The sequence below is a fragment of the Phoenix dactylifera genome, chromosome 4 (genome assembly GCF_009389715.1).
Source record: "Phoenix dactylifera cultivar Barhee BC4 chromosome 4, palm_55x_up_171113_PBpolish2nd_filt_p, whole genome shotgun sequence".
Classification (NCBI taxonomy): Eukaryota; Viridiplantae; Streptophyta; class Magnoliopsida; order Arecales; family Arecaceae; genus Phoenix; species Phoenix dactylifera.
Genome location: NC_052395.1, coordinates 32,136,939 through 32,161,018, shown reverse-complemented (window position 1 = coordinate 32,161,018; position 24,080 = coordinate 32,136,939). Strand labels below are relative to the sequence as shown.

The window sequence follows — 24,080 nt, the reverse complement described above, 5'->3', positions numbered from 1 at the left end:
TGATCTTAAACCTATGCTCTAATTCAAATTTTATCACAATCCTTAATGATCTTAAACCTAGTCTTTGATAGTTTTTCTGTTATAATCCCCAATGATCTTAACCTAGGCTTTGATAGTTTTTCTCATCACAATCCCTAATGACCTTAAACCTAAGCTCTGATAGTTTTTTCTATCACAAGTCCTAATGATCTTAAACCTAAGCTCTGATACCACTCTTTCATAATCTCCAATATTCTTAACCTAAGCTCTGACACCACTCTATCATACCCCGAACTGAGCACCTGAGTCCGGTATGTGACACGGTTGTGCACTCCCTAAGGCAGAGCCCTAAAATTATGGAAAGCCTAAAAATATATTACAACCACAATATCCATAATCAACAATGATCTCAATTCATACCAAATAATAAAATTAGTCCAATTATAAAATTTGATCATCCAACTATTATCAACGATGCTCTATCTAATTATTTCCTCCACCTGTGATCTCAACCATAGCCATATACTATGCAACCTGCAACTCTAAAAAAGAAAAAGAGAAAGAGGTTGTGAGCTTTACAGCCCAGTTAGAATCTCCATACATCCACATCAACACAATGATAATATAAGTTTAAAAACTACAAGAAATCGTTGCACACATCATGAAATCACACACCGGCTATCAATAATGCTCGAATAATCGGCATAAATATGTACATCAAATATCAATTGAAATTCGACCACTCAAGAATGATATATCATACGATATCTCATGAATCTGCATTAGTATTTTCAATGCTTTTGATTCTATTTCTTTTTAATTTGATCCGAATCCATTATCATTTTAACTTTGGGCCAAATCCTGGTAGCGTTTCCAGAATGTGACAGGGAACCAATAGTTTCACATTTCTAGCCTATGACAAAGTAAATAGTAGTTTCACATTTCTAGCCTGTGACAAAGCAAACAGTAGTTTCACATTTCTAACTTGTAACGGGACAAACAGTAGTTTCACATTTCTAGCCTATGATGGGACCAACAGTGATATCACATTTCCAGCCCGTGATGGGGCAACCAATGATAACGAGACAAGACCAAGTCCTTATTCATTTAATCAAGTTCAAGTCCATATATCAATTTCTTTTTAATTTTATTTTCGTCTTTAGACTAACCACAGTCATGTTTTCCGTGACAGGGCATGGTTAGTCCAAAGCACCATATCCACTAGTCCGATTATGCAAATGTAAGTTATGCTCATATACACATCCATCGTACTATTAGTCACAAGCATATATGATCAAAATATGATTTAATACCAAAACCATCATGCTTCTTACTTATTTAAATCATTAGCATATCATATATATATAGGTACAAAAATATCTATATTATGCAGGTTCGTGTACAAGGATTTTTATCTATTTGCTGACAACCCAGACAGACTACCACAATTTACGAATTGGGTGTGCAGAACCCTACTCAATATCCTCTTGTCTAAAAAATTGTTCTCCTACAAAACTAAATCAACATTAAAAATTATTCGAGGCATCTGACAACCAAGACCTCTCTACTGGTCTACTGAAGGATCCACCATCACATAGCAATCTGGGACTACCCTTTGAGTCCCTTTAACCAAAAATCCTTCGGATCAAGCTAGAGAGAGAAAATACCAAGAGAAGGAAATAGAAAGGAAGAGAAATTAGAGTATAAGATCTTATTGGATTTTTTTCTGCCTGGATGATTATAGCCCCATACGAAACTAGGGCTGACCATGAAAAAAGATTCATATAAGAAGACATATGAGGTCAGCTAGATGGCAATGCCTAATTATTTAAGTCAGTCAGTATGGCGTAACTCAATTCATTTGTTCAAAAATCATATATCAAATCAAGAGAATAGATCATGAGTTATCAATTATGGATCCAAAGGTAGCTGACAATAGTTGGGTGCAAAACGGACAAGGTCAACTAGGTAGCAACATCCGACGATCCAGGACGGTCCGCTCTAGCCAATCAAGCCAATTAAATCACGAAACAAGAATCGGCCTATGATTCAGGTAACACAATAGAGATTCATGATGATAGAGTTCAACGATACTTGTCGATGCTCGGGGTAAGGATAGCATGATAGATGGACGCAGCGACACTGGTCTAAAATCCTCCACTAGTGTTAACTCGAGTCTACAATGAAAATATTTGGGACCCTCTTGCTGGGGTCCATAGAACCACGCGAAGAGAGAGAAATAATCCAAGGTGGCGAGAGGAACAAGAAAGAGAAAGAAGAGAGGAAGAGAGAGAAGAGAGAGGAGAGAGAAAGAGGAGAGAGGAGACTCTCTTCTTCCTTCTCGAAATAGGGGAGAGCCCACTCTCCTTCTTTTCTCAGAACAGGGGTGACGACCACCAAGCGGCCCAGCCCCGACGACGATGGTCGGCCCAGTGACGTCCACAGCGATTAAGATCGGCCGGACAAAAGGAAAGAGGAAAGATTGAAGGGCTCGGTCTTTTTCTTCCTCCCTTCCCTTTCAACCATGGTGGGCGGCCAATCGCTCGCCGTGTATTCAAGAGACAACCAAGGGCGACATGGTGGCCAGCGATGGTCAGCAAAAACAAAAAGAAAAAAATAGGAAATACCCTATTTCAAGCCAATCCGACAGCTCATTGGCCCAAATCAATGGCAGCAAAAGCCATGGAGCTAGAAAAATAAGATGAAGAGGCTTGACTGATTACCTTAGTCCGACGACGCTTCCGGCTGTTCTTCTCGGCGACGAATCGAAGAGGAGGCTCGGAGAGGAACACTTGGAATCAGCAGCCATTCCTGGCGATTCAGGTGGTGGAAATTAGAGGAGGAGAAAAAGAGTTAAATATGTGTGATCTTAGATTCGAATCAAACTCAGATTACCCTATGGGATTCTTCGACTCCACTGGATTCTTCTCCGCTTGGATCATGCTGCAGTGCACGATTGGGCTAGGCTTGTCCCCTTCAGGCCGGCCCACAAGCCCACAAGATTGGGTTGGTCATGGGTCGGGCCGAGCCTTGCCACTCCGGGCCAGCCTCGGAGCCCAAAAAAATTCTGGTTATTACAGCTAATCTTTCCATTCATGCACAATAATTTGTAGCAATTCGGTTCCTCCACAATCTTGTGTCCTTGCATGATCATTTCAAATTAATCTCACTATTTTAACCTATACTACTGGGATTTCATTGCCATGCGGATCTTGGATCACGTCAGAAAATTTATATAAAATCAGACAATGTAAAACATATTGGGAGCTAAATACTTTTTAACTACAATATGCAAGCCAATTTATTTTTTGTTATATAAAACTGATTGCCTAGGCATAGATCTTATGTTATTTAAATCTAACATAGACCTGTCCAATCTATTGTTTTATGTGACAGATAGTGCACACATATACTTGAGTGTAGCCGATCAATCAACTTATTGCGAAATATAAAAAAATTGCTTAAAGTTGGTGGTCGTTTTCCTAGAGTTTTAATCCGAATCTGGATTTTGGGGGTATGTTTTGATTTGCTCAGAGTCAAGTAGCGGCTGGATTTGACCCAGGAAGGGAACGGCTGAAATTCTAACCAACTCGACCGACTCCTTGCCACGGCAAGATCACGTTGGTTCCGCTCCGCAAAAAGTATCCACAATGGGATTTCGGAAACGCGTTTCTCCTCTGCTTAACGCTGCGAGTTGCGACTGGGAAAGGTGGCAGACTGGCAGGCGAGAATTCTGACCCCAAGACGCCAGCTTTGAACCTTCTCTCTTTTGGGAAAATAAAAATAAAATAGAATAAACTTCTTTTTGGCTTTTCCTTGGTGCGTGTCGCCTCGAAAACTTCTCGTTGTGCTGCTTACGTCGAGACGACGCGACGATGGGAACTCTCTTCTCCTGCTTCTCTCCCGCCGCGCCGGCGGAGACGAAGAGGAGGCGGCGCGGCATCTCATCCGCCCATCCGCCGCATACCGGCGTGGCCGCCGACCCCGCAGGGTCGAGCAGATACCGGTCGGGGAGGAAGGAGCCGGGTGGGGAGGGCCTGACCCAGGAGCAGGAGCAGGCCCTGGCGGCGGCGGCGAAGGCCGCGGCCTCGTTGCTCCTCCGCCAGAACGGCGGGGCGGCGGGGGTGGCGGATGTGCTGTTAGACCGGTCTTCCTCCGTCCGCGACCGGCCTCCCGCCGGGAAGAAGAAGCAGGCGCTGCCGAGGAGCTCCAGCTCCCGGCCCCGCTCCCTCGCCGATCCCCTCGTCCAACCTCAGCAGCTCATCAATCAGGTTAAAAAAAAAATCGTGGTTATACAATACCTTTTCTTTACATCAAAAAAAAAAAAAAAAAAAAAAAAAACTTCCAATCATGTGTATGCAACATGAGAAGCTTTTCCATGGACAAATTGCACATGAATGAATCTACTTCTTCTGAGATAAGATGAATGAATCGAATTTTGCTTTGCTTAATTGGAGAATTCTTTTGTATCATTATATCTTCCGCCTATTGTCTGTTGTCGATCGGGTTTACGCACACAGGAATGCCGATAGTGGTTGATCAACCTGTCACAAACACTGATCAAATGGTGTATTAGCACTGTTAACCTTTTTCTTTTTCTTTTCCTTTTTCTCTCTTTTTTTTTTGGGGGGGGGGGGGGGGGGGGGGGGGGGGGGGGAGGGGGGTGTTGAGAATTAGCAGTGTTAGTCTTATATTTTGTTGATTACTTTTGTTTAAAGTTTATGATTGTTAATAACATTTTTGCTTTCTATTCTAAATGTCTTATTATCCTTCTGTGTGCAAGGAACCATGATGATATCTTATTTTATAGAACTGATGAATGAAAACTATTGATTTTCCCAGTTCGAATCCCAGGATATAATGAGTGAACTGGCTATTGCTTGGCTTGTAGAGCTACATTAGAATTTAGAGTCTTGTTCTGCCAGTTCCTTGAGTTTTAATTTTCTGATTTTATTCACCATTTCGCAATTCATTAAAATACATGCCTGCTAAGTTTAGATTTCTTTGTAATCGATGGATCTTTAAATCTTTTGGATCTGTTCTCATTGATTATGCCTCACTTTATTTGACAAAAGGAAGTGTGGAATTGATTTTTGACAGTAGCCTCTCGGTTGCCCTTTTATAATCATGTTGTTCCCTTTCATTCAGGAGGTTTCAGATGCAAGAATAAAGTTGCTGTACATTCTTTTATTCTTGCTAACATATTGATTGGCTCATGTTCTCCCTTTTGCCATTTTGACTGAAAAAATAATTCTTTTGCTGGTCAAATGTCTGCTCCTTTTCTAAGAGTGAGAGTCCCCTTGCTTCTAGAATTGTGTTATGTTGTTTGCAGGCTGTGTCAATTACTTGAATCTGATTTTGCGATTGTATCAACTATTTTTAAAGAAAAAAGTCTGCTCCCATCCTTTTTTTGGAATTGTTTGTTTATTGCTATCTTGTATTCATACTAATTGTCCTTAGACGTGGGGTAGAAAAGAAAAGAAAGCCAAGGGAAGAGAAGAGAAAAAACGGTTTGAGGATATACTACTCCAAACACATATCCAGCATTTCCTTGCTTTCTGCTCTTAAATGTTGATAAATGAAACAAGCCAATTATATATTGATGTTAGAGTCCTGCTGGACTGAGTTATTAATTTTTCCTCGCTTTTTTTCTTGGTTAAATGTTTTGTTATCCTCAAACAATTTTTTCAAGTTTTCTGAAACAGGATGTAAAGATTGACGATTTGGAGACCAATCACTTTGTTCTTGTCCATGGAGGTGGCTTTGGTGCTTGGTGTTGGTATAAAACTATTGCGCTTCTAAGAGATGGTGGATTTAAAGCCACTGCCATAGACCTGACAGGTTCTGGAACTCACGCTTTTGATTCAAACAACGTTACAAGTCTTTCCCAGTATGTAATGCCACTTACTAGTTTCCTTGAGAAGCTCAGTGATGGGGAGAAGGTTGGTATGCCTCCTGTTTCTTTAAGAAAAAGGGTTCAAATAGCTTCTCATATGCATTTTTTTCTGATGAGTTTAGTGGGAAAAAATATTAAACTTGAGTCTGGAAAGACACGATTCACAGATGCATACCAAAAGCGCGACTGAAACTGATTGTGGTCATAAATAACATGAAATACAGAGATAATACTAGAATAGCACCCTTGAGCAAAAATCATATAATTGTGGTATCTGTAAGAGTTGTTTTCTTTTTCCTTCATTCCTCCTTTCTTTCTTCCATTTTCATCTCATATCAAAGATATGGCCAGGAAACAGCCAATATATTCGTCTGTGACACATTGTCAGGTGTCTCCACCTTTTTAGGTGAATAAAGAAGAAAAGAAAACAGTGATTTGGCTTTAACAAAGGTCTTAGGCCTCTGCTTTACTAGCAGAGGCAGTATAACCTCTTGTCTTACCATTTACGCTCGAAGGCTGCAGTAATTCCTAAAATATTTTGTAGGTTATTTTGGTGGGACATGATTTTGGTGGTACCTGCATATCATATGCCATGGAAGCATTTGCATCTAAGGTTGCCAAAGCTGTTTTTGTTTCTGCAGCTATGTTGACAAATGGTCAGAGTGCTGCGGATATGCTTGCTCAACAGGTGGGGATCTGTCGTTTCTATTCCCTTCTTCTTTTCCATTTTAGAAAACATAGGAGACATTTCAGTAATGTCAAATACTGTCATTGTGATAAGCAATATTGAGATTCCATGTGCACGTGCGCACTTGTGTGCATGTATGAAGGAAATTGGATTGTAGATGAAGAAATTCTTTGTGCATTCTTGTAACTCGTATGCTCTCTGCTATGTTAGGCACTCTCAAATGACTTGCTGCAGCAAGCCCGGATATTTTTGTATGCTAATGGAAATGATAATCCTCCTACTGCTGTCGACTATGACAAGTCACTATTACAAGACTTATTCTTCAATGCAAGTCCTGCTAAGGTATGTTTTGCTGTTTCTGCTTGGTTCATTACACTCCAAACTCGATTTCCCTTGGATGACTATGATACTGCTAACAAAAAAATTGAGTCTGTCTATCTAAATTGTATCATCTTTGGTTGGATGGATTCTTACAGTGACTTCTAACTCTTCTTGTCATATCAAGGATGTTGTATTGGCTTCTGTTTCTATGAGGCCCATCCCCTTTGCGCCTGTGTTGGAGAAGATATCACTTTCAGTGAAGAACCATGATTCCATTAGGAGATACTATATAGAGACCACCGAGGACAATGCACTACCCCTTTCCCTACAGAAGAGCATGTGCGGTTTGAATCCTCCGGAACGGGTTTTCCAGCTGAGAGGAGCTGATCATTCACCATTTTTTTCCAAACCTCAAGCACTGCACAAGTACTTAGTGGAGATCGCAAAAATTTCCTCCTGAAACACATTGTAACTCTTTCTGGAAGGATTCCCATGACTAATCTATTGCCTGCACTCATGGCCATACACATGATGCAGATGCTTGCATGCACAGCTTACCTTGGTCCCTTATTCGCAGATGCATGCATATTGTGAGTGGCCCCGGCTTGTTGTATCCTTCTTTAGCCTCATAATGGATATGGCAATTTGAGTTCTCAGCATCATAGCAAGCCTGTTGATGCCTGCTAAGCCCCCTTGAGGCTTGTTCCAAATTGACTATTTGAACCATTTATTTTGGTGGTGCTTCTTTCAGAAATTTTTGTTGTGAGGCCATAAGCTCTGTTTTTGTGAACATTGTGCCATGTGAGATCATTTTGTTATTCTCAGATATCAGCAAGACTACAGGGTGGGTGGTGGATTATGCCTTCAGGTAAGATGAAGGGAAGCTGACGTTTTTGTGATTGATGCAGTTATTAAGTTCTACAACTTCAAAAACCTTTGTTTTCCCTGTGGATAAAAGTAGAAAATAACAAAAAAAAGGGGAAAAAAAAGCTCCAAGTGGAACATGAGTAAAAACTTTTGTTCATAGAGTTCAATATTTGATGGATTACAAAGAGTGCACTACTGTTTGTGGTGATTATTTCTGTTGTTATATGGTACTTGACTTCTAATTATTTGTGGCTGTCGGTGGCCGTGCAAGTGTTAATTAAGGCTTTTTAAACGAAGAGTTATCCTGATCATATCATCACTTTTCTCGAGCAAAATTAGATGCATTTGATGATTCGAATGGATTAAAAGAATATTCATTCTCATCAAATAACATGCTCAAATAGCATGCTGTTAAACCAAGAGTCTTTTGTGGATGGTCAATGTACAGTCATAGACAAAACAAGTGCACAAACTAATAGTTTGGGCAACTCTCAGTTTTTATAGACATGTATCCGGCATATCTATCACATATTTTTTTGAAGAGAAGAGAATATTTGATAAATAACAGGCCTAATCAAAAATTGTTTTGGATAAGATATGGTACTGTCACTTTATGCTGACTCTCAACATTCTTCTCTCTTTCCTTAATCCTCTTAGAATAAATATAAAGAAGAGGATTCAAAATAATTATTTTGTAACATTTGCAGCACCCATTCAAATGAAGTAACATTACTGACTTAAAAATTATGTAAAAGATGCAATAAATAATTGGTAGAGAATGATTTGGACAAATAATACCTCAATTTTTTTGTTATTGATCATTATTTTCCATTGCAAAAACAAATCATAGTACTACAATTGTTGTTATCTTATTCTCAAGTAATCTCAGTTCAAGCATATTTTGACTATATAATCACTGTGTTTTTGAGAAAAGCAGAGAGAGATCTACCTGCAATTTAATTATTCATGTCCAAATTATTGGGATGCAGCATCCAAGAATTATACCTAGAATTTTTGGTTGGCAAGAAAAAAGTGTGACTACAAGATAAGCCTGCAATCATGGCAAAATAATCATTATAATAATGATATTATTGGATCATTATAAATGAATGGCGATGGTAAACAAAACATATGCAGAATTTTAAATAGATTTTGACCCAATAATCAATACAAAATAATATAAATTATGCTTGAGGGTTGGTCTATAAAACCTTTCGAATGATTCGCTACAATTCAATAATTTGACGGACATCGTCCGCATGCCCTTCATTGTCAATCTTCTACAAGTCTAACCATCCGGAATGATCCGATTAAAACTATTAAAATTAAATTATAAAAAAATATCTGGATATTCATGTAGGATGGAGCTGAAAATTATATAGAAATCAGGCTTATTGATCAATATAGTTTTCATTTTTTAAGAACTTGTCCAAATTCTAGTCTTTATACTATGAGAAGAGAAAAAAAAATCTCCCACAAGATCGAGTTTGGTTGATATGGAATCATATTTAAATAGACGATCTAATTCATGAATTATACTACCAAATTTTCAGTCCAAACCAAATAGGCCGTAAGAAAGATTTTAATCCAATAATTACTTTTAGTTTAGAGGGGATTAATCACGTCTATCTACTTTCCGTGTATATGAATGAGCCTCGCCTTCCTCCGTTCTTCCGCTCTCCATTCCGAATCCCCAATTCCCGAACTTGAGCTCTTCCCATTCGATCCGAGGAGCAAGGTGAGAAATCCTAACCCTAAATCTGTGCTTCGATTAGCTCGCTGCGTTTGTAGATCTCACTTGGAACCTCGGATTTCCGTTCTTTTATTGCCGATCCGTTGTATTTTGCGACATTCTGCTCGTATCTTAGCTTTTGCTGGTCTAATTTTGGATTCTCCTCTCCGAGAGATCACTGGGTTGCAATCTGAGGTTAAATTGTGCTATTTTCCCTCTCTTTTTGGTTTTTCGGGTGGTCGTTTTCATGTTTTCTTGTCGTTTTATATGACAATTTCGCGCAAATAATTATATGCGTGGAAATCTTTGGTTTCACTGTCTCCAAACTTTGATTTGTATGCTGTGATGCCGGATTCCAACTTGAACCGTTTATAAAATGGGTAACAACTGCCTGGAGTGGGCGTCAGCTTAAATTTGTCTATAATGGAAGAAGTTCAAATATTTAATCTAGCTATGATTGATATGAACCGTTTGAAAAATGGGTAACAACTGCCTGGAGTGGTCCTCAGCTTAAGTTTTAGCTTGTTTCATTTTTGTATCCTGATTGATATGATTTAGTTGGCAATACTTTGTCATTGTAACGCTTGCAACTGTTTTGGATGATCATAAAAGTTAAAACCAATTAATCATAAGATATGAACCATGCAATGTAATAAAATTTACTTAATGATTGTGCAAAATCTGCTGTCCAATTTAAAATGTACTGCATCTCATAAGTATTTCATAGTAATGAACAACAAATCTCAGAACAGCCTGAAATTTTATAGCTTATGAACCCTCATGTTTCTATCTGTAGCTTGGATAAAATTTATTAGTCCGGCAATTTTTCTTTTAAGAGCCTGTTTGGATATTCCTGCAGGATTGGATTGAAAATCCCACAGAAATCAAGCATGGTCCGTCCAGCATATATCTTCTAAACTATGTACATAGCTTATGCCTAGTATTATAGAAAATGAGGTCTAGCCTACTACACCTCTTCCAGTCTATTCTTGTAGGATGGAAAAAAAGACCTAATGATGTTCTTTTTTTCTCCCTATGGGATTTAAGGCGGTCCACTCTGAAAAAAATTCTGTGAATGCTGTGAATATGGGCCTTGCCTGGCCTATGTTCTTGTGAATCCTGTTGGATTGCACAGGATTATCAAAACGAGCCCTAAATTTTATAAAGTTACATAAACTGAGGTATATAGCCAACTTTGAGGCACACGATCACATATATCATTGAAGAACTGTTATTGTTGATTCTATGTTTTTGGTTGTGTTTATATAATCATTTGTTTCTAGTGTAGCACCTGGGCTGTGTCTTCAAGAGATGTTTAAAGATTTCTATGTCAACCACTTGCTCTGCATGCTATGATGCTAAGTGACTAATACTATTGTAAAAGATCTATTGAATTCCATACTATAAAAGAATTCTACCTAACCTGAATATCCAAACAAAGCCTGTCTGTACTCCTAATCTATTTTGTCCAACATTCCTCTCCACCTCACATTTTAATGGAAGATAACACAAATATTCTTTTTTCCTTGTTGTCCTACACGTCTTGTTGTATCTCTTCCTTTCCTAAAGGTTCCTTTGTCGTTATCTTGTCAGGACCACTTGCTTCATCATAGTTCTATACCATGCGTAGCTTGCAGAAATATTACTTTTATAGCTGTCTAATTGCTCTCTTCTTTAAAAGAATGGGTGTCATTTCTGTAAGTTTAAAACCATTGAAACTGCCATGAAAAACATGAACAAATTTTGTACTAGTTCTTCTATTTAGAGTTCTTATCTGTTCAAGAATCAATTATTTACATTTCCATTTTCTGTAGGCATGCTCAACATCTAGAGGTACTTAATGGCCTCCCTATGTGATTTTTGTTTAAAAAATCAAGTAGAGCTCTAGATCCCTTGGCTTTTCTAATAGCTAATTAATCATATATTGGAAGAAAATTATGTTAAAATTAATTTCCCTGTGTGTATATTCTCAGACCTAACATAGTTCTTTTAATTCATTTGATTCCCACTCTTAAATATGCTGCAGGAATTTCCTAGCTGGGAGGAAAATGAACAAACATATGGGACTTTGACTGCGAAATAAGCTTAAATAAGATTCAGTGAATTGTGCAGATTAAGTCATCTGCTTATCTAGGTCGTACGCAGCCAAGTCAGGTTAGTTATGTGATAACTCTTGGCACTGATGTTGAATTTCATTTTAGTTTTTTCCCCAAATAATTGTGACACCTCTCCTTGCATGAGTATATTGTGCTTTCCTAATACCTATTACTTTTACTGGGATATTTCTTTTGAGGCTAGGCAGGAGATGATTTATAACCTGATTTCGACATATTTGTCAACAAATTCTCAAGTGATATCTGTCAATTGATGGTTTCAGAACAAAAAAAATTCCAAATGGATAAGGACTATAGGAAAGGCTCTGAGTTAAAGGTCCAAAGAGGAAGATATCACTTGGTTTGACTGTTAATACTACATATAATTGGATCATTTTCTGTATGATGTTTCTGGTGTGATTAGAAGAGTTGTTTATACAAAAAGATCGGATCCCTTGCAGATTGAAGATGGGTTGCAAAATTCTGTCCAAATACAACTTTTTCCTTTTATTTGTCACTTCACAATATTTTACCCTAATACATTACACAATTTGAAGAAGAATCTTTAAATGCCTTAAAGCCCTTAATATCTGTGCAGTATCCTCTTACATATATTTGGGACAAAGATTGGAGGAAGGTCCTTAATGGAAGGGCATGGTTTCATGTGAAATGATTATAAGGGAGGAGGGAGAGACCTAAGGATTTCTTTATGAGATCTAAGGATTTGAAATAGCTTAAGTGAGAACATAGCTCTTATGGTAGCAGATTGTGGAAAAGTTTACGAAGTTAATCCCTAATTTAGTCTTATTGCTATTATTTATGCTCTCTAGAATAGAAACTGCTTTCATTTGCCATCGCAAGGTACGTAGTGCTTTATAGCAGCAGATTGTGGAAAAGTTCAGAGAACTATGCAAGAGTGGTCTCATTTGTGTCACCTATCTCTGATAACTCTTTATAGATAATGTGAGGGTCTCATCTGTGTCACCTATTTTTGATGACTCATAATGTAAGAAGGATCTGACTGCTCCACTATAAGTTTTTTTTATGATAGCCTCACAAATGATCTAACAGCAGAGTTCCAGTTCTGTAATCTTATGTCTCAATTAATAAAGTTCCTGCTAATGCGGAAGGCAGAAGAATCAATAGATCTATATTCACGGCAGGCCATTTATAAAAAATGATGTTATCTATTTACCACCTTTGAAAGATTTGTGTTCTTACTCTTTTCTTTTTGGCTCAGGAACAACCACTAAACCATGCTATAGCCATATTACCGAGACTAATATAAGCTTATTTGCTATAAGATAATGCACTGGCACATTTTAATATCTGATTTCATTTTCATTATATTTGCACCTGTTTTCTCGATAAATCTTGGATTTCTATGCTTCATTTTGCAAATGATATATATTAAACTTCCATTTTCTGAAAGTTCGGGCTACTTTATATGAGAACTAGAGAATGGGTCGCGGTGTAAGCAGCGGAGGAGGGCAGAGTTCGCTGGGCTACCTCTTTGGGAGTGATGAGACCCCTAAACCTGCTGCAAATCAAACTTCAGCTGCTGACGACACTGCACATTCCCAAAAGCCTTCTACTGCTTCACCACCTGTTGATGTCAGTAAGCAGATTCCAGCAGGCATCCAACAAAAGACGGCAAACAACTACCACCGTTCGGATGGCCAGAACAGTGGAAATTTTCTTACGGTACAAACTCACTTGCCCTAAGTTAAGCTATTCAGTACATACTGCTGCTTGGCTGTTCTCTGTTTGATGGATTGCATTTTGCCTCGCCAATAGTTCTTGGCGTACTCTTTTACCTGTACAATTTCATTTCTATTGCCTTGTTGATTGATCTGTGACCATTATTGACCACAAACTGTGAGTTCTATTTTTTTTTCATTTTCCTTCATTCATCTCTGGCTTGGTCTATTAGCCCATGATATCAAACTCGTGAAAGAAAGGTAACTTCTGTATCTGCATTGCCTGCGGCTCAGCTATGCATTTTTAAATCCTGAGACAATTCTATCCGCATCAGTCATGCATAGAAGAACCCTCCCTCCTTTTCTTGGTAAACCTGTTTTCCAGATTATGATCTGTTTGACTGTAACGAATTCCTCGCATCATGAGGATTGTGTGGAAGCCAAGAAAACAGTTTCACTGCCTGCTTTTCTGAGTTCCAAAAAGGAGATCGATCTTCTTACATGTTAGTAAACAAGTTAGGTACTCACATTTCTGCATATCTGGAAGGATAATACTAGTTTTCCGTTGTGCAGGACCGGCCTTCAACAAAGGTTCAAGCTGCTCCTGGTGGCGGTTCTTCCCTCAGTTACCTCTTTGGTGGCGGGGGCAACTGATGAACTAATTGGTGGTTACAACTGTGAGAATGTATCAAACAAATGAAGAAATGATATCACTGTTTAGACCTGCAGATTTCAAATGGATGATGATTTCATTTTATTGTTGGGAGACCGATCATGTACTTTATAACTCGCCAACGTAAGATGTTTTTGGTGACAATATGTTTGCCTAATTGATGAATAGATGACAAACTTTCATCCTTAAGAAGTGTGTTCCACCATTCTTAGTATTGGTTCTCTGAAATAGGTGTTATAGTTCTGTCCTATTGCTTAAAATACTAATATATGGTATTCTATTTCCTGCTAATTGTTTGATTTCACTGCGAATAGGATTAAAACTGCAGTTCTGTAGTGTTGCTCTCTTAACCAGGGTAGTCTATCTCTGCGCCCTGTTATGTTTAACTGTTCAATCCAACACTCAAATGGACCTATCATGCGAAGTGAGTCAGGGCTGGTTACAGGATAACAGCCCACTCATAAATGGGAAACTTGATGACGTGCACCAGCAAGCTCTCTCTCTCTCTCTCTAACAGATGTCACTATTTTTTTTCTTTCATTCACTTCAACTAAATCAATAATTAACTCGGAAACTTCTGAATCCACTGCAGAGTTTCCTCAGATTCCTGAAGAGTTTCATGCAACCACTATCAAAGCTTCCGTTCATCAGTGTTCGTACTGCTAACTGTTGAAACATACAAACCAGAGCCAGATTAACATTCTGCTTGCTCACGTTTTAACATTTGATGTTACTTTTTCATCATTGTTCCTGTTTACACTGCCATCTGAAATATTCAGCACAGAATTTAACTCACATATAGAGCCAGTTATGCAGAACGTCTCGTATATGATCAGCTCAAGTCTTGCAAGTTATATTTTTAATTCCACCATATGAAAGCTTTCAGAGTCCACCATTAGTGTCTGAATGAAGCTCGACTCCCTCTTGAAGCATGCCTCCAAAAAGCTCATATAATTTCATTTAAAAGCCAAAGCACATGGAATGCGTTCCTCTCTTTTCCAAACACTGGACCCTGCATTCTTCAGATGAAATTAGATTTGCTTCACATATAGTTAATTCTGCAATTTACTATTGGTCAGTTGATGATGCTCCACCGTCAGGTCCAACAATTGCATTAGAGCTGGCTAACTAGAGGTCTAGTATTCTTGCACTAATGACAGATGTGCTTTACAGGACTCAACCATTATGAGCCATCAAGATACGGTACATTCAAACATGGATTATTATCAGGAATGCCTGCACTATATGGAAAAAAAATCAATTGCATGATTTCTAGATTATGTTCTCTGCTAATTTGGGTCACAACTGATAATCTTGCAGCCAAATCTGCAGAGTCATCGGATAATTTAAAGGTGTACACAAGAATTTAGCAAATATATGATCACCCCAAATAAGAAATCAAGCGTTACAGAAACCCATTGGATTTCATTGGAGGGGCTTGTTCTTTGGAAGAAAGCATGCCCTTTCACCTTCTTAAATCAAATGAAGTATCTCGCCAATTGCTCAATACTTTCCATTGCCTATGAATGTTGATAAACTTCAGCGTGTCATCAATCCTTGCATTGTCTGTAGTCCTTCTTCAGATACCTTGTTAGCCTTGATTGTGCTGATGGCATTGGCAATATTGCCCTAAATAAAAGGTTCAGCAGATAAACAATTGAAAAACATTAGTTGCATGGCTGAACAAGTACATTCAGCTAGCTTTTTCACGAAATTAGAAGCAGGGCACAGTTTGGCACCCAAACAATCAGCATGCTGTGAGGCCTTCCACCGCCTCAGGTGGATTGGGGCCTGACAACCATGTAGAAGCATGTCTAAAGAACCAAAGTAAGAAAATTACCCTCCAAGCTCCAAGCTTGGAACGGAGAGTTTGCCACTGTGATAGCCCAAACACTCGCTCTGTATGTTGGCTGCACATCAAACAATGAAACTTGCATGAATAAAAAATAATGGTTTGGCTTGAATTCCATCTGAACAGTATAAACCCTGTTATCTTCACCCCACCACTCAACAAAATAAATAGAACGAATGAACATTCACTAGGCAATGATTACCTCACAATCACAATTTGATTCATCTGATCCATCTTACAGTCCAGAAGTTTGGAGGTAATTGCTTTAACAACCCAATATTCTACCTCCTCATCTGTGATCTGCATGACAACTTATTTAAACAAGAAACAACAATTGCAAATAATAAAAAAATAAAAGGCAAGCTCAAAGATATGGGTTACCCGAAGTGTGTCCTTGATGACAGAATATGGAATTTCACCAGAATCATTGGACCTGAAGTCTAGCAATGACATCAACCTCATCTTCATTATGCAGTCTTCATGAACCAGACCTGTAGATCCCTTGTCATTAAAAAATTAAACAAAAGCAATGGATGTTGATAAATCCACAAAACAAGCTTCCCACCATAGCTTTTCAGTAAAGTAGAATTTGCAGCATGAAAATCTAGGTAGGCGTCAAGCCTTTGAGTGAGAAAGATCTTCAATAGCTGGTAAACCAATGCATACTTTCCATCCTTTTCCAGCTGCCCAACAGCAGGCATGTCTAAAAGATCACACTGCAAGAACATCATAATTCTGAAAAGTCATTCCATAAATTGTAAATAGTAAGAAGAGATAGAAATATATAACTAAATGCATTAATAAATAAACAGTCAGAATTTGAACCCACCAATCAATAGAGAATGGTTTATAATATCCTTAAAATTCAAAAAGAAGAAAATGATAATTCGTTTCACAGGGAAAAAATTTAAAACCGTACATCATAGAGAGATTCAACCTGGTTATTCATTTTTTATCCTTTCACTACATTCTTGTTTACTTCGCTGTAGTCAGGTGGATGACATGCTCCCCAGGTGAGAAATGGAGACAGATTTGTTAAAATGATATCAGAAATCATAATCCAAATGAAGAATGCTGGACAAAGCAAGAACCCCAACCCCCCAAATTACATCATATGCCAGAGGCTACAACAGAATTTAAGCCAATAGCGGATGCTAAACAAAACCAAACTCAGGTCGCTAGTTTCATGGTTCACCGAGATTGGTCACCTGGAACCCACCCAACCAGGTCATCTAAGGTGGCTGGGTGAAGATGACAGCCCATGAATGAGATCTTGTTAATGTCTTCCCATTGTCGGCCCATGCCTGCTTCAGACTGCCATCAGCAAAAGAAATTTCTGGATTCAAGCCTTCCTCAGCTTTATGTTAAGGTAAGGTTTTGATTGCATATTGAAATTATATAAAGCCTATCGACAAGATCAAGCTAAGATATTATACAGGAATGAGAATTACCAGCTTTAATATATATATTAGGCTAGGAGGACATGCCATGAAATCTAGTAAGGGAGACCACCATGAGTGGATACCATGGAGCTAATGAAAACAGAATTGTTCTGATAGACCTAAGAAAATCAATTGAGAAAACTCCTGTTATTATAGAGAAATTTGCATTCATCACTAGGGAACACACTGTTGTATGTTTAGTCAAGATGCAAGCTTACAAATTAACCTTACATCTTTAGCATATTTGGAATACCTGGATTCCTTTACAGATATGAGACTATTCAAAACAGAAATAACTTTCAATCAAACAGACAGAGGCTAAACACAACAAATAGCATCTTCTTAGATATTGTGGCCGATGCTTAAAAGACATTTGCAACCAATTTAAGAGATTGCTCTGCCTGAACTAATTCACACCTTTGACACCACTCCTGAGGATCGGTACAAGAAAACTATATTCATTACAACATTAGTCTTGACATGATTATAAAAGTATTTTTTGGAAAAACAAAAGAGTATCAGATGCCCTCTTAATGTATTTATAAAAAAATTTTAAGTATTGTTCAAGCAAGATAGATCAGAATATGGGCTTTCATCTTCCAATTCTCAAACCATTTCCAAAGTTCCTAGCATGGGCATCAATTATCCTGAGAAGTGCTTCAAACAACCTCAGCATTCATGTGACATAATTTCCTTATTTTTTGAGCATCCTTCTGAATTGACCTACTATCACCCGCCCCAAAGGAGATGTTGCCATCACTGTCCAGTGTCTACTTAACTCTTCTGCTTAGAACCTCTGCAGTGTAATGCTTTCTACAACTCCAGTAATGGCCCGACCAACATATCTTGTCTTCTTCTGAGGTAAGGAACACTTGGTCCAACAAAAACACAACTCCAGCTTCAAACCATCAATTTCCTCTATCTTTCTTAGGAAAGAATATTTCAACTAGCCAACAGCTACTTGATGAAAGGACTTCAAGACTCCTTAAGTAAAACAAAAGATGCAAAAGAAAGTTGCACTCTCAAGGCACTTGTAAGTACAAGACATGAAGCACAGGCTTCTGCCCTAAGCTTGTGCCTTCCTACATGATAATCTACCCTCAAAAAAATAATAACCAAGCAACCAAAAACAATGAATAAAACAAGGAATAAGTGGAGGAATGAACATTTGCAAGGAGTATAATTGCAGCACCAAAAGAAGGGTTAAACATCGGACTGCAAAACAAAGAGATAGCAGCCCACAACATAAAGAGATAGCACGGCAGCATTTATTCAAAGAGAATATCGCTAAAAGACTTCATAAGAAAATAGATATAGAATATAGAAATCCATAGCACACAAACTATCTATGAAATTAAAATATAGCGTTGATTTCTTCAATCAGAACACTCGTTTCACAGGCTAAATGCTTTAAACTTGCAGATTCTCCACTTAGGTACCTGAAATATGTCAGGAGACTTCACAAACTCTATAACAGCACGCACAGCTTCCTCTTTGGCCTCATTCATTGTATATGACTCCTCACCAGTACCAGAAAAAGTAGCTAAATACTTGGTCAGAAAAGCAAAAGAATCTTTGACCATGCTGCAGATTTAGAAAAAAGGGAAGTTCATACAGCCAAATATAAAAGGAAAAGGATTAACAATAGCTTGATCATCAATCTGAATGTACACCTCTTGTCCTTTAAAATGTTCGAAATGGTGAGGAAAAGCTCCCTTTGGTCCATTTTTCCAATATTCCACTCTTGCAGAAAACTATCTATCTTTTTGAAAGAAGGTATAATGCTTTCAGTAACTTTTCCACTGGCTGCCAAATTAAGTGCTTTGCTGTAGACAAGGAACCTGCTGTGGGCATTCTCTAGCAGATTGTACAAATTGAACAGGCTGTTTGGATCATGCAGACATATAAGAGACAGCTTGGGGGTAAAATCTTTAAACATCACTAGTTTATTTTCCTTACATCTTCAGGCGCCAAGCAGGCTTATCATTTGGTTGCTGCACAACTTTTGCTGAAATACGCTTTGCCATCTCTAGTTCTTCATCAGGAGTGCTAGCTCTTGTGACAAGGTTGCAGATAACAGTGAATATACATTCCAGATCTACAAGAAAAAAAGTATGTTTTATACAAGCAACAAAAGCTAGTAAATATCACTGAAGGCAAGTAAATATTTGCAATTTGATTAGCTCATCGGCAAATGCTACGAGCAAAAGGATATGATTATTTCAGAGTCTTGTAGTAGGTTTTACTCAAATAAACAGCAAAAGCTAGTAAATGTCAGCCGAAGGCAAGTCAGTATCCGCAATTTGATTAGCTCATCGGTGAATGTGATGAGCAAAAAGATATGATTATTTAGGAGTCTCATAGTAGGTTTTACTCAAATAAACAACAAAAGCTAGTAAATGTTGACGGAAGGCAAGTCAGTATCTGCAATTTGATTAGATCATCAGCGAATGCTACAAGCACAAAGATATGATTATTTGGGAGTCTTGTATTTCTTAGTCAGGTAAAATTTATTTTTTTTCCAATTGAAGACATTGTATGTTGTTACAGACAAACTAAAATAAACATCTTGATAGGAGTTCTAGAAAATACATGAATATTTGGTCAGTATGGTACTTGATGAACAAATACATAACACTGCAATCCTCTAAACTACTTCAAGCAAATATACAATAATTAACAATCTGCTCTGGCAATAAAGCATGGATGGAACAAAAATATGATTCTCCTATAGCCTGAACAATTATAGAAAAAAAATGATTGCGTAAGCGAGGCACAAGTGATCCCTGTTACAACAATTTTATGATAATTAAATCAGTTTTAAAACAAGGATACCCAATATGCCACAAGTAGAAAATCCTACAAAAATTCTCAGCATCATTAAAACTTCTCCCAATGATATCTCAAATAATCATGCGCATATCACCATGTTACCCTTTTCCCTCAAAGTGTATTGAAATTTATGGAAAAATACCATTATAAATTTCTCAATATGAGAGAAATTCAAGAATATTTCATTTCGATGACCTTCCAGATACAAGACAGAAATATTCTGGAAATGTACCAGAAAGTAATACATCTCTGTTTGTATTTAGCTTATGGGACTATGGCAAAACATCATTAAGACTGGAAATCTTTAGTTAACAAACTACTGCATGATTAGCCATATCTGGTAAAGTAATCATTCTTATTTTTGATTTTGGAAGTTTTCATAGCCTAGAACTGCTAAATTTAATTATATGTAAATTGTAACCTAAGACTCAAAAAACACTTAGTACTTGACTTTCACATAAAGAGATGATTTAAACAGCATATTATGATGACGATACATGCACATGCTACCAAGTCTTGTCTTCCAAGGCTAAGGACCAAAGTTCAGAGGAATACCGCACAAGAAAACTGATGTTATTTAAATGGAATAGCTGATAAGAAATTAAAAATACCACCAACTTCCAACAAGCAGTTGTGATAGCAAAAGTTAGAAAATGTGGTAGATGATCCAATTGGTCTTGTGCAAGGATGTGGTTATAATTTATTGGATGCTAAGTATTGAACCAATTCATGCCAAAAACAGCAAACTAGAGTCATATTTTAGATAATCCTTTTGAGATAAACATCAACTCGCAGCATGTTATGATAAAATAGAATTTCAGCAGATCATTCAGACTTCAAGAAGAACTAGAAAGGTTGAGATTTCATCATAAGCATGGTATATCAGTTGCTGGATATACAATAATGACCACATAGACGTAGAGCATCTTGACTACCCTGATGATCTGGTTTCACCTTGCGAATGTTTATTGGCCTAAGAACTGGTAAATTTCACAAATAAAAGGTGATGGAAAGCACATAACTATTAGCTACAGATCCCATCTACCAATCATCATACCAAATTCGAAGTCACCTGGAACTGTTGAGTAAAACAAGTGATGGATTCATACCTTTCTCTGACACTCGTGATGCAATCAAATCTGCTGAAGTAAGCATTAAAGATGCCAGATCCAACCATCTACCCATAACCATACATTCCTGGGCTTCAATGCAAAGTCTGGTCACCTGAGGTTCTGCAACCTATCAAAAAGTAAATAAAAGAAATTAAACAGGGAACCATTTAATGCTTCAGTTCTTCATGTGAACATTCCTCTCCTCATTGCGAAAGCACAGAAGCATCAGGAAACAGCAGAAAAATCACACAACATCTCAATTGCCAACCATTTGTTTTATTTGTATGAAGAAGATTCTAAAAAAACAATTGGCAGCACAGCAAGTGTTTGAATCCCGTAGATCCTTCCTTTTTCCTTACATGAAGACTTTACTGATGGTCCAACACTGCTTAACATAGAATCTTCTCAAGCATATGAACTGTGATGCCTAGAAACTGAATCTAAATGGGTTATCATGAGATCGATACGTCATCTTATGCGAACAATATGTAAAAGATGTAATTTTTACTAATTTTCTGATCAATTCTACTCAGGGACAAAAGAAAATCTAACAACCACCAAAAGAATGGGGAAAAAATCCAGAGCTGCTGATTACCCAAAAAGATAACAAAACTAACAGATATATAAACCGTTCAAATTCCTTATAGTAGAATCGAAGAATTCCATTCAATCAAACCCCTTTCTTCCAAAAAAAAAAAGGAATATAAATCCTCAAAAAATCTAAAAAGAGGGAAATTTAATGGAAGCTTGCGGGTAAAAATAGATCTAAGCGGGAAGCTCCCATACCTCGGGGCCTGCGTCAGCCCAGGCAAGCTCCGAGGCGAACCGAACGACGGCGAGCACCGGATCTTCCTCCGAGGTAGCCACGATCGTCGTCATTTTGGACCGAAGATGGAGGAGAATCCGAAGAAAAGAGAAAGAACCTGGGCTCGGAGTCACGGGACGAGCACTAGGGTTCGGAGGAGGACGCCCCAAAACCCTAATCCCAACCCTAGTTCTCCCGCGAACCAGCCGATGAGGAGGAGTTCGGATAGCGACCCTCTAGGCTACTCCCTGGTGTCCGACTGTGCCTATTAATCTCTGCCGTCCGTTTCTATGGTGAGGAGATCGGTTGGTGGTTATTCCAGTTGCACGCAGCGCATCAGGCATGCGAGATAGTTTTTTGAAAAGTCTTATTTTTTTTCATGAATACCCTTATAAAATTTAAATTTAAATAAATATTTTTAAAATTTTATATTTACTTCTGTCTTCTTATAAAATACTGTTTTTACACAAATACTCCTAATATAATAGTTCTTCTAATATAGTTAATAAAAATCATATTTATTTTAATTTAAAATAAAATAAAATTTTGAAATTATTTTTTTTTATTCTCCATCGCGATCGCCTTATAATTATTTCTTTTATACATCTATTCATTAAAAATATTTTAGTCATTTTAATTTGAAACCGTTAATTTTTTAATAGTATTAGATGATGTCGGTACATATGCAAAAATAAGGATTAAAAAAAGAATAGAATAGCAAAATAAGTGTTTTACTAGGGTATTCATACAAATATCAATTTTAAAAGGATATTTATGCAAAATTCGATATTTAGAAAGATATTTATGTAAAAAAATTCTATTGGAAAATGGTTCTAGGCTCCCCGCTTGTGCACCCAAAAGAAATTCCTAATGCTAACTTGGTAATGTAATATCCAACCATCCTATGCGTTATACCAAATCTTTTGCCATGACCCCACGATTTATCTAGTATTGTTCGACATTTTAATGGGGTTTGCTATAGTCTCTACTTCCTTTTTTTAATTTTAATTTACTTTTTAGTTTATTATATTATTTTAACATTGATTTTCTAGTATTTATCTAATACATTTTTATTTTTGTATTTTCTACTATTTATTAGTATATAGTTATATACATTTTTTTATAAGGTGCTTCATTAACATGCATTATGCAATTCTCAGTATATTACATAGTAAATGTTTAAGTCATAAATGGTATACAATTATGATACATAAATATATGTTGCTAAATATTTTTATGATTTCAATGAAATAAAAGTTTTAACTAATATTAATTATAGTATTTGTTTTTTATTTCATATAATTATTTGATGACTAACAACGATCAAATATATTATTTATTGCTATTTTGTATCATAAAAATTATTCATGAATCCATTTTTGAAATATCATCGATTTCCATCTTCGTGGGAATGATCATTTTTCTAATGTTATTGTGGAATCACAATTTCTTCAACTGATGAAATGGTGAATCCAAAAAAAAAAAAAAAAAGCTGATTCCTAAATTGTTGTCATCAAGTACTACAATGACACCAAAACTGCAATTCCCATTTCACTACAGCACTCATTTCAGCAGCATACCAAACCCAGCATTAGTTCTAAGAAATGCATGGCAAAATGCCTCGAAGGTCGTGCAAAGGTCCCTCTAGGATGCACTCTACAAGCCTACAACATTCTACGGAGGTCGACCCGACGACAGGTTCAGACATGCCCGTGCGGAGGTCTCATTATCCAGAAGGTTAGTTCACTTGCTGATCCTTAGTTTTGATTTAACTCACGCTCCTACAAGCTCTAAGCTTTTCTTGTTTTGATTATATTTTTTTCTCTCCTTTTAACTCAGATTCCTTTTCAATTTCTCCAGCAATGGGGAGGAGCTTACTCTTTGGGTTACCGTGAGGTGTTCTTTGATGCTTATTTCCTACCAAAGAGTTGATGATAAAAGGCTTTTTTAAGGGTTAACTTTACACGATTAAAGAGTAACATACCAAAAATAAAAGAGTAAAATAGCCCCAAATTAGTTTCTTCATGTAATGGCTACTATTTATATGATGAACTGTCATATGGTCCAACAGGGTTTCCTGCCATAGAA

At 37.3% G+C, this 24,080-nt stretch overlaps 3 protein-coding genes across 5 annotated transcripts; 2 read left to right on the top strand and 1 right to left on the bottom strand.

Annotated features, from left to right (window-relative positions):
• The first annotated feature begins 3,784 nt into the window (after positions 1–3,784).
• Positions 3,785–7,751, top strand: LOC103718223 (putative methylesterase 11, chloroplastic). The gene is made up of 5 exons (XM_008806936.4): positions 3,785–4,250; positions 5,685–5,921; positions 6,420–6,563; positions 6,774–6,905; positions 7,069–7,751. The coding sequence occupies exons 1-5, from the start codon at positions 3,855–3,857 to the stop codon at positions 7,342–7,344; spliced, it is 1,185 nt and encodes a 394-aa protein (XP_008805158.2). The 5' UTR covers positions 3,785–3,854; the 3' UTR covers positions 7,345–7,751.
• A 1,571-nt stretch (positions 7,752–9,322) lies between these two features.
• LOC103718224 (protein SPIRAL1-like 1) lies at positions 9,323–14,240 on the top strand. 3 transcript variants are annotated; one of them, XM_008806937.4, is made up of 4 exons: positions 9,347–9,489; positions 11,510–11,637; positions 13,035–13,280; positions 13,850–14,240. In XM_008806937.4, the coding sequence occupies exons 3-4, from the start codon at positions 13,038–13,040 to the stop codon at positions 13,928–13,930; spliced, it is 324 nt and encodes a 107-aa protein (XP_008805159.1). In that variant the 5' UTR covers positions 9,347–9,489; positions 11,510–11,637; positions 13,035–13,037; the 3' UTR covers positions 13,931–14,240. The 3 variants fall into 3 exon arrangements, with proteins under 3 accessions (XP_008805160.2, XP_008805159.1, XP_026664701.1); XM_008806938.4 differs by lacking the exon at positions 11,510–11,637 and having other exon boundaries at positions 9,323–9,489; XM_026808900.2 differs by lacking the exon at positions 11,510–11,637 and having other exon boundaries at positions 9,434–9,489; positions 13,009–13,280.
• A 951-nt stretch (positions 14,241–15,191) lies between these two features.
• LOC103718226 (eukaryotic translation initiation factor 3 subunit M-like) lies at positions 15,192–22,280 on the bottom strand. The gene is made up of 10 exons (XM_008806939.3): positions 21,974–22,280; positions 21,185–21,314; positions 19,203–19,341; positions 18,917–19,126; positions 18,683–18,827; positions 16,367–16,517; positions 16,183–16,292; positions 16,004–16,101; positions 15,790–15,859; positions 15,192–15,578 (listed from the first exon to the last, which is right to left on the bottom strand). Exons 1-10 carry the CDS (start codon positions 22,064–22,066, stop codon positions 15,489–15,491), a joined length of 1,236 nt encoding a protein of 411 aa, XP_008805161.1. The 5' UTR covers positions 22,067–22,280; the 3' UTR covers positions 15,192–15,488.
• Positions 22,281–24,080: the final 1,800 nt, after the last annotated feature.

Excerpts from the sequence above, each read along its gene's own strand:
- LOC103718226 (XM_008806939.3), bottom strand. The coding sequence starts at position 22,066 with ATGACGACGATCGTGGCTACCTCGGAGGAAGATCCGGTGCTCGCCGTC. Across the intron at positions 19,127-19,202 it reads CCTGCTTGGCGCCTGAAGAT|CCTGTTCAATTTGTACAATC; the intron begins GTAAGGAAAATA and ends TGATCCAAACAG. Across the intron at positions 18,828-18,916 it reads AACATTTTAAAGGACAAGAG|CATGGTCAAAGATTCTTTTG; the intron begins GTGTACATTCAG and ends CTAAATCTGCAG.
- LOC103718223 (XM_008806936.4), top strand. The coding sequence starts at position 3,855 with ATGGGAACTCTCTTCTCCTGCTTCTCTCCCGCCGCGCCGGCGGAGACG. Across the intron at positions 4,251-5,684 it reads CTCAGCAGCTCATCAATCAG|GATGTAAAGATTGACGATTT; the intron begins GTTAAAAAAAAA and ends TTTCTGAAACAG. Across the intron at positions 6,564-6,773 it reads CGGATATGCTTGCTCAACAG|GCACTCTCAAATGACTTGCT; the intron begins GTGGGGATCTGT and ends CTGCTATGTTAG.
- LOC103718224 (XM_008806938.4), top strand. The coding sequence starts at position 9,400 with ATGAGCCTCGCCTTCCTCCGTTCTTCCGCTCTCCATTCCGAATCCCCA. Across the intron at positions 9,490-13,034 it reads CATTCGATCCGAGGAGCAAG|AGAATGGGTCGCGGTGTAAG; the intron begins GTGAGAAATCCT and ends TATGAGAACTAG. Across the intron at positions 13,281-13,849 it reads ACAGTGGAAATTTTCTTACG|GACCGGCCTTCAACAAAGGT; the intron begins GTACAAACTCAC and ends TCCGTTGTGCAG.